The sequence below is a fragment of the Bolinopsis microptera genome, chromosome 6 (assembly GCF_026151205.1).
Source record: "Bolinopsis microptera isolate Bmic1 chromosome 6, MBARI_Bmic_1.0, whole genome shotgun sequence".
Lineage (NCBI taxonomy): Eukaryota > Metazoa > Ctenophora > Tentaculata > Lobata > Bolinopsidae > Bolinopsis > Bolinopsis microptera.
The window spans coordinates 4499967-4509964 of record NC_087077.1 but is presented as its reverse complement, the minus strand read 5'-3'; the positions used below and the strand labels follow the sequence as shown (position 1 = coordinate 4509964).

The window sequence follows — 9998 nt, the reverse complement described above, 5'->3', positions numbered from 1 at the left end:
TTGTCTCAAGTAGGTAGTACTAGTAGATACAGTAGAAATTATCTGGAACTATGTTGGGCACAGCCACAATTATATTTGGATCACTCTGTATACACTCTGTATACACTCTGTATACACTCTGTATACAGTATAGTTTCACGCACGTTGATTTCGGTTTTTACGGTAATTGGGCTTTTGTACATTGTATTGACGGATGTTACTCGTTATGAACATAATAGCCTGAGGTCCCCAGGTAACTCGGCTGATTATGTAATATGTGAAAGACCCCTTATAGTTATATACAATATAGGAAGTGTTTTTACTTTTACGTGTATGAAAGGCCATATGAAACTATACAGAGTGAGCGAGATCTAATTGCTACCCACTAAAACCATTCTAAAGTAATCGGTCAATCATAGCCATGGCAATAGTCGACGGCCTTGTCAGGGGCTCGTATTTGCTTCACTTCAGAGTTCTGAGCAAATTATAATATCTCAACGCCAACAGAGAGCACACTTCACATTGTATTTGTACTGCAACTGATTTGAATTCTTTCAAACTTGATGAATCAGGATAAAAGCCCAATGTGCAATATAATATATATGGACGTTGTAGGCCAAAAACTATAAAAACTGCACCATTTTTGCGAATAAAGCGCGCGTGGCAACCACAAACCAAGCGCCGTATAAGTATGAAGCGAAGCATTTTTAGCGAAAATTGCCATGCTGCATTAATTACGGTGGAATTTAATTATTTTATTCACATTTTTAAACAACTGTTGTACTGCAGTTTGGTATTAATTATATTAGTACCAACTTTGTCAATTAAATCGGAGGAAAAAAATTGTGTGCCAACTTATGGAGCTTGTTACAATGCTACATAAACTATAAATAATCTTTCTCGCAACCTTAACGGGTGATACTCGTAAAATATCTGTTCCAACTCGGCGCGCGTCCTGGTGCATGGTGGCTCTTACTAATTCGCTCGCCCAAAAATTTCACGTGACTTTGGTTTTTATGGTTTTGCAGCCGTACAAAACAGTTTTACATAAACCCTTATCCCAACCCTAACCCTAACCATAACCCCGAAGTTAACCATAACCCTTACAACAACCCTAACCCTAACACGAGCCCTAAACAATCGAATTCGTATTTTACTAGCCTGTCACGTGACCAAAACGGTTTTTTGCCCATAACTCTCCAGGGAAGCATTTTAACCCTACGTCATGGGGGGGTGATTCGGAATCAGCGTCCAAAAATACACCGATTCCGATCACTTTCATGCCTAAAGGGCCTTTTCACAAGAATTTTCTTAAAATTTGGGCGAGCGATTTAGTAGGAGCGCGTCCTGGTAGGTTGTAAACCTACAATCGCAACCTTACCTAGCTTGGTACTGGTAATTTATTAACCATTGTTAATGATCTGTTGTAGGTTTACAACCTACCAGGACGCGCGCCGAGTTGGACGGTCCAATATATGGAACAGATATTTTACGAGTATCACCCGTTAAATGATCTGGCCTGGCGCGCGCCGCGCTACTTCGTAGCACTTGCCATCGGGCCATATTTCGTTGTATCACGTGGTGACCCCCACTGTCGCTTCACTACCCCTGTAGAGTTTCTACGATACAGGGGGAGCCGCGCACTCGTGCGCGGCGGGTCATACATGACAACGTATGACAAATATTTCGAAAAGAAAGCGGCGCGCTACTTCGAAGAAATTTAGACGAGTAACATCCGTCAAGTAATTTATTGATTGCTCCTTTTACGTAATAAGCGACTGTTTAGGAATCTTCAAAAGAGTGCCCCGCACAGGGACTAGCGTGCCAGGTAACTCGTTGATTGACGTGACGTAACGATGTCGTTAATGTTTTGCAGATCGGGCACGTGTAGTGCGATGCGTTACTGGTTACTGTGCCGCGTCGCGAACTCAATGAGGCTTCTCACAGCTAGATCGGCGAAATTCGCTACTGTGCCACGCCGAGCTGCGATGAATTGACATCGTCAATTAACTCGGGCACGTGGCCTATTTGAGTATTAGTACATTTTCAATTTTCCCGATGTATACCAAAAATAAAAATCATAATTATTTGATTGCGAGAAACATTATTTGATGCACGGTGCGACCCAGAATTGCATCGTGCTACAATTATTGTTTTATTACAACTATTATTTGATATCTAAGATGTAAATGATTTTTGTCATACGTTGTATGACCCGCCGCGCACGAAGTGCGCGGCTCCCCCTGTATCGTCGATATAGTGAAGCAACCGTGGGGGTCACCACGTGATACAAAATGATTTATACTTATTTTGAATTTGAAGTACTGTTAAGACTGCATTCGTCACAATCACACTTTTACGCCGCGCACTATACTGGTATTACGCATGAAAATTGAATCGACGATGAAAATCGAGCGCTACAAAAATAATTATTCGCTTCTTCACTGTTTTTCTTAGGTTGATTAAGAGACCGTTCTGTTATGTTATTGCAGAATATTTTGCCATTCGTTCCTTTGGACATTCATGTTATTTGTTAAACATAGATTTTACAAATAGAGAGAATATATAGATATATGCTCGATAGTATTGCCTGAATAAATAGTATCTGGAGAGAAGATTTGTAGGATACAATACTTGAGTAGGAACAGTGTGCCTTGTGACGTGTAAAGCTGTAGGAACTTCTCACGACAATAGCTTGATAACTCAACATTGTTCACACACGTTTCGTGTACCTTCTTAGCTTATCGATTACAGTGACTGGGTTATTGACTTTGAGTAGGGAACTAGAACATCTAAGGCACTTTTCCGAATTTGAGGACTTTTTAATTGAAATATTGCCTGATTTGTCAGCAGATTATTTATATCTGAACGCCTGGTACGAAGTGCTGGTATGGGGCAGTATTAACTTACAGAAGGTGGTGGCAGAAATGGCTTGACCTTTATTTAGGTCATGAGATCAGGCACGTAGCCAGGGGGGGGGCTAGGGGGGCGGCAGCCCCCCCGGAAAAAATCGAACCCCAGAAAAAAGATAAGCCCCCTAGTCCCCATGGTCGCCTGGTAACTGGGCTGTGTTTATGACTGCAGTCAGTCAAAGATTTGAACTGTGGATTAGCAAATATATGTCATTAAATCCAAGCAAACATTCTAGAAGACTTCTATAATTATAGTCAATAGTGTCCCCTAGACCGTAGGAAATGTAAAAATCTTAAGACGATGAGGCCTGAGTAAGTCGTAAATTCTGATTGGAGAATGCAGATTGCTGTTGTGAAGTTACCAAATTTACGTGAGTACTTGATTCTTTTCAATCCCAGTTTATTGCTGTCCTACAAATTTCTTTAATGCCAAATGTCGTCTAAAACACCCTGTTTCGCAAAAAATTTCCGGGGGGCTGCGCCCCCCTAGCCCCCGCCAAGGGGCTCCGCCCCTGGACCCCGCTGGGGGCTGCGCCCCCAGACCCCTGCCACAGCTTGCTCGCTTCGCTCGCTGCGCAGCTTGATTGGACACGTCGGCTCGCTTCGCTCGCCGACAGCCCCCCTCAAAGAAAAATCCTGGCTACGTCCCTGCATGAGATAAACTTGAAAGGGAGGGGCGGGGGGGGGGGGGGGGGGTGGATATTAAATCAAAAGGGTTAAAAGAGGTGCCATCGTTGTGTGCAGTTAGTATGTTAGTTTAATTTGTGGCTTCTGATACTATGCCAAATTTATGAAATTTTTAACTTCAATTTTTTCCGTAGTAAATAAACTTAGATGTAATTGCAGGATTATGTCACGACAGGTTAGACTGCCAAATCCAAGATTGATTACTGGGATTGTTGGCAGAGATGTTGTCAAAGACCCCTATTTCAGCTTAAACAAACTGTATCAGACTACTCTTACAGAGCTTGAGACCTTACCAAAGATTTACCCATACAGAGTTGAAACAGAGAGACTTACCAAAGAAAGGTGTCTAAATAATATGTTGGCTTATTTCAGTAAATTAATTTGATTGACTAATTAGTATCTTATTATTTAGTATCTTATTTTGATTGCAATTTTCATTTTCATATAATACTTGCAGAAGAAATCATGGGTTCAATAATTTCAGGATGGGGCTTTTAGAGAAAGCTAAATCAGTTGTGGAATTTGAACAAGCACTTGATACAAGGTGTATCGAGAATGTAATACAAGAAGCAAAGTCTGAGCTGCTGTTGATAAGAAAACTACCGGGTTGGGCCCCATGGGAGCCCCTGGTTGGAGATGCTCCTGAAAATCAATGGAAATGGCCAATATAAACTTATCATTCAAACAGCTACATTCTGAAATGATGCTTAGCTATGAAGTTTAAATATATTGTACAATGTTACATGACGTCATTATAATATGATGTTCTCATTTCAAACTTTCCACCCTAGTTTCTGATACCTATTTAATGGATGAATTTAAAGAGTGTGTTTACTTTTCTCTACTGTAAATACCATCTTAATTGTTACCTATCTTGCCCTGAAACCTAGTTTGAAGTTTTTCTCTTCAATATTTTTCTATTTAGTTAAATACGAGGGAATTATGAAGATAAGTTCTAAAATAGATCTTTTGTTTTTAACTTATCGCCAATCACCATAGAAAAATTAATCTTTAAAGAACAGTTGCAATATGTCAGCTAAATAATTGACATATTATTGTCAAGCACACAATATCATGTTATTTAGGGAATATGCTATTTAAAGATTAGTCCCTAACGTTATTTATCTGAATTATTTCATTCTTAGTACTAGCTTCCAGTAACTATGCCTGGTCTACCCAACGCAACAGAAGCCTTTGTCACCCTGGTAACAAACCCCGAATATGGACTTGGTGCAGCAGTGCTAGGCTACAAACTCAGGGCCGTGGGAACTACACGTGCTACTGTTGTCATGGTTACGGAGACTGTACCAGAGACCACTAGAGCTATGCTCGCTAAGACCTGGGATAAAGTGCTGGATGTCACACAGCTGGATAGTAAGGATAGTGATAGACTTGCTATGTTGAAGAGACCTGAACTTGGGATTACTTTCTCCAAGCTTAACGTGTGGAAACTCAATCAGTATAAAAAAGTTAGTGCTCAGCTGTGTCGTGTGAAGTTTTTTTCCCAATAACATTGAAATTGTTTGATCTTTGTATTGTAAACTGTGTTGAACCAAATTAAAACTCCAGAGTATTCGTTTTTTGGAATCGTTCACATACACCAGATTTTGGCTATTTTAGAATCCTCCCCCCATTCATAACGCTAGAGTAACACCTCTGCCTTATTACATTATTATATATGAACAAACCCAAACCTATTAATCTAACAGGTAGTTTTTGTTGATGCAGACACCATGCCCCTCTCCAATATAGACGACCTGTTCCAGTATGAGGAGCTGTCCGCCTGCAGAGATGCGGGGTGGCCTGACTGCTTCAACACCGGACTCTTCGTTCTAGCACCTTCTCCAGGTAAACACTCACATTGTGTGTTCTCTAATAATTATTCCTGTCAGAACTCAGAATTGTACTACTAGTTAGTAGTAGTAGCAGTAATAGTAGTTTCATATTATGTGCCAATCCTTAATTGTTATCGTGATATTTATTTTCCGTTGAAACAGAGCCTCATTCTTGCTGGTCATGTATTCCACTCATAACGACTCAACTCACTACTCACAGTTTTAAAATCAAACGTGTAAAGAACGCGAACGTACACTAGACCTAAGTTTTGACCGGTTGCCATGTGGTTGGTAGGGACCCTGTGTAGAAGGACCTGAAAACAAGGGACCATATCAGTTTTGTAACTGGTTGTTGTACGTGTTTTTAGTATTAGCAGGATCTAATTAACTCTAGTTTATTTAAACACTAAACATCGTGTGTGTGTGTTTGGTGACTAACCACTAATCCCAGTGAGACTACTAGTGACATTCCTCAGACCTGATAGGTTTATTTAGAATGAACATAATGGTAATAGTTATAAAATCACTGTAACAACGCAGTGAACCGCCTCTCACTAGTAAAACGATGCTCATGAAGACTATGTTAGTCTCACAGGATAATATTGTCACATACAATTGTCACATACTCACAGTACTCACATACACTTATTTCGAGCATTACGCGTTTTTCATGAACTAATCTGCGCATCATTGGTCATCCTTATTTTTATTAATTTGGGCCAGGGTTTAGCCAAAAATAAGGCCAATAATGAACGAATAATTTAAATTTACACCGCTCCCTTTTTTGGACATTCATGATTTGTAGCTTTAAAAGTCACCTTATGGTTAGTTGTTGGAGTGAGCAATGCTCTTCCTCACTAAATCACAGTAACATAATATGTTGTTACTGTTACTAATATATTGTTACCGTGCTCAGTGGAAATGTTTCCGAATAGTACTCCATTACTCAATGGTTCATTGTACATAAAATACTTAATACATACTATTATTAATAATAATACATGTACTAATTGTTACCTAATTGTCACCCTGCCCCCCCACAGACACATATAAAGCTATAATGAAGCGAGCGTGCGAGGAAGGGTCATTTGACGGAGGGGACCAGGGGCTGCTAAACGCTCACTTCAACACGTGGTCCCACGGTGACATTAGCAAGCACATCCCCTTCTCCTACAATGTGAACCCCAACGCTAGTTACACCTATCTGCCTGCTTACAAACACTTTGCTGATCAGGTCAAGATGGTACATTTCCTGGGAGCTGTTAAACCTTGGCATTATCAGTATGCTAACGGCAAGGTAAACACTTATAATAATTAGTTAACTTTAAGATTACTGATTTCCGCTGTTTAAATGTTGAGGGTGTGGAGATATTGACACTTTAAAGCTGCGATAAATTAAAAGTGTTTTTGCCTCACAATCGTACAAGAGTTGGATACAAAATTGAAGCTTTTTTTGATATTTCATGTTTTGTGTTAGCAGCAAGATCTTAGATCAAATGCTGCGCAAAATTCCAAATCTTCCATTAAAACTGGAATTTGTTTATTGAGTAGCTGCACAGTGAACATGTTCCTGCGATTGTGCCAACGCCTCTATTTGCTGAAAATAGTGCAGTGTAGTCAGGTATTACAGTAGTATCTCTCCTTCATATCATCTTCATATTAAGGTGACTACTGACTACTAGCTATTACTAGCTACCAATATCTTACAATTAGGTACAAGGACAAAACCTGACTGAGCATACCCGCAAGTTCCTGGAGGACTGGCACAAAGTAGCTGAGATGGTCAAACAGAGCTACTACCAACCAACTTCAGGTAACTAGGTAACCAGGTAACCAGGTAACCAGGTAACCAGGTAACAAAGTAGCTGAGTTGGTCAAACAGAGCTACTACTAACCAACTTCAGGTAACCAGGTAACCAGGTAACCAGGTAACTAGGTAACCAGGTAACCAGGTAACCAGGTAACCAGGTAACAAAGTAGCTGAGTTGGTCAAACAGAGTTACTACCAACCAACTTCTGGTAACTTTCTTGTTTATTTTACATTATACTCAATATACAGTAACTGCAAAGAAACTGTTTCCAGTTTTGTTACAAGTAAACAGCTATTATTTCCACTAACCCAGTGTTTAACCCTCTTTCCCAGCTGCTCCCTACGTGCCCCCGATATCTACTGGTTCTACTAAACCTGCTGCTCCGTCCAGTCACGTGGTACCTGATGACGTCAGCAGTGTTCTGTCACACATCACAGCTCAAATAAAGAACAAGGAGAAGGCTAAGTCTTCAATGTACTAGATTGCGAGCCTCTGTTGCGAGCCTTTGTTGCGAGCCTCTGTTGCGAGCCTTTGTTGTGAGCCTAGCTCATTGAAGAAACGTTACCCTGCATGGTTTGAGGGTCGGAGTAATTACCTTTTTTATGAGACTGTTCACTGCACACTTACTGTTATACTTCATGTGCAGAATTAGTTATAACATAATGGTGATCTGACTTCATTCTCACCTGTAAAAGTGGAAAATAAGTTAATCACTAATATTTAATTATACTTAATTCTGAGCTACCATGTAAAAGACAGTGAGCATAGTTTACTATGTGTGCATTGAACAGATCTTAATACATTTGTAGTAGTGTTAAAACTTGAAAATTTTATTTTATAATTTTCTGTTCGTTGAAGATTTTGTGAATGTTAGAAATGTTAGAATTTATAGTAGTTGTTATATTCGGATATATTACATATTATTATGAACAAGGTTTTAAAATTAATCGTTTTAAATGTTTAATACTTAATGTTTCTATCGCATGTACTTTGCGATGCATCTTTTTTGGCTCTCGCAACGTATTATATTTTTGTATTTTAAATGTATCTTTACTTGAATCAAGATTTGATATTGGCTCATCTGAGCTAGTTTTACAAGATTTTAAAGCGTTGATCGCTAATTTATTATGAAATTAATATTCATCAATTTTTACAAAACGTTTTTGATTCTAATACGAATAACTATGGTTAGTACCAGTATTTCCGATTTAACATTTTTATTATGATTCACATTATAAATACACACTGTACGAATTCGATTTATTATCTTGATTCATGAAATTCATTTTTTTCTTGTATTCTCAGAATCATTGAAATGCTCAGAATCATTGAAATTCTCAAAAAATATCAAGGCTAGTATAGAGCAAACAGTTCCTAGTATAGATCAAACAGTTCCTAGTCATTGCAGACAAATGTAAGAATTTGACACACAGAGTAACCATTATTTAACCACTATTTAACCACAGCTGCAGTGTACCAGTGTACCAGTGTACCACTGTACTACTGTACCAGTTTACCAGTTTACCAGTGTACCAGTGTACTGACGAACAAGTCTCCCAAGTAACAGGTAAAATAAAAGTGTGGAGTGTTTATCACAGTATATCTAACAATATGTGAAAAGTAACTATCAGGAACCGACCGGAATGGACTTTTTGCTGCCGGACCGGATTTTGCCGGATATTAATCTAGGGCAAATATAAGGTTGCCAGAACTCCGGAATGTGCCGGACCTTGTCGGAAAATTTAAATTAATCCTTCTTACGTATTGGGCTTTTGTCATTATCAATTATGATATTAATCCTTATAAACAATAGTTTGTAATTACACAATAGGTTCCTCATTTAGTTAGTTAGTTATACGACCAGACCGATGGTGTTTAATGTTTAGGTCTATCTGCAGTAGACATCAAATATCAAATCAATAAGCAGTACGTTGTCGTTGTAACAAGATTAGACAAGTTATTATCAATATCAGAAATGATATGACAAGTTATTATCAATATCAGAAATGATATGCAATTGGCATATCCTATCAGACCTCGACCCCTTGAGCGTCTACCTTGCTCAAAAGTTTTGATTTTTAGGGATTCGAGTTAAAATGTGAAAAATATGCATTTCAAGATTTTAGAAATACATTTAAAAAAAAGAAATATCCGGCAAATTTTTTCCCCTACTCTTGCCGAAGGCAAAAAGATCCTAGGGAATGAGTAATCGGGTTTGGATATATGAGGTGGCCCGATGGACCTGCGGTGATGACAAAAGTCTGCTCCTTCGCAATATAGACCACTCCCTTATAATTAAGTGTATAGGAAGCGTCTGTTATGCTGCGCGCGACGCTAGCCATGTGTTAATTAATTACAGTGAAATTCCTCCTTCGCAAAGTTATTTTCCGCAATTTTCTGGATTCATTTATTGTTGATGCGCTCGGCGCTACATTGGTCAAATTAATCGTCAATTTTTACCATGCACGAATCCCACTCATTTATAAAAACATAGTACAAGTAAATATGGTGCACTTTTTTCCAGTCACACTTTTCACTCAAAAGAATTAATGGTACAAGTACATCGTAGGGAAAATTGATCGTGCGTGGTTTAACCGCGGCGAAATTCTTGTTGAAACCGGAGCCGGAACCGGATATTGAAGCCGGATATCCGGTCGGTTCCTAGACTCTCATCATAAGGCACTGTTAAAGCACGGTCTCTTAAGCATGATACTCTAGCATGTTAGAAGAACGTTATAGAGTTTAAAGAGTTTTTTGGGACATACTTCCCGATC

General features: G+C 39.0%; 3 protein-coding genes across 3 annotated transcripts in view; all 3 read left to right on the top strand.

The window, feature by feature from the left end:
- Positions 1-9998, top strand: part of LOC134816279 (serine/threonine-protein kinase RIO1-like) — a 66630-nt gene that overhangs the window by 37557 nt on the left and 19075 nt on the right. The gene's annotated exons all lie outside the window — the stretch shown is intronic.
- On the top strand, positions 3735-4338 carry LOC134816226 (NADH dehydrogenase [ubiquinone] 1 alpha subcomplex subunit 5-like). The gene is made up of 2 exons (XM_063824969.1): positions 3735-3920; positions 4063-4338. Exons 1-2 carry the CDS (start codon positions 3742-3744, stop codon positions 4247-4249), a joined length of 366 nt encoding a protein of 121 aa, XP_063681039.1. The 5' UTR covers positions 3735-3741; the 3' UTR covers positions 4250-4338.
- Positions 4722-8505, top strand: LOC134816225 (glycogenin-1-like). Its single transcript, XM_063824968.1, has 5 exons — positions 4722-5047; positions 5288-5426; positions 6457-6710; positions 7127-7226; positions 7557-8505. The coding sequence occupies exons 1-5, from the start codon at positions 4742-4744 to the stop codon at positions 7703-7705; spliced, it is 948 nt and encodes a 315-aa protein (XP_063681038.1). The 5' UTR covers positions 4722-4741; the 3' UTR covers positions 7706-8505.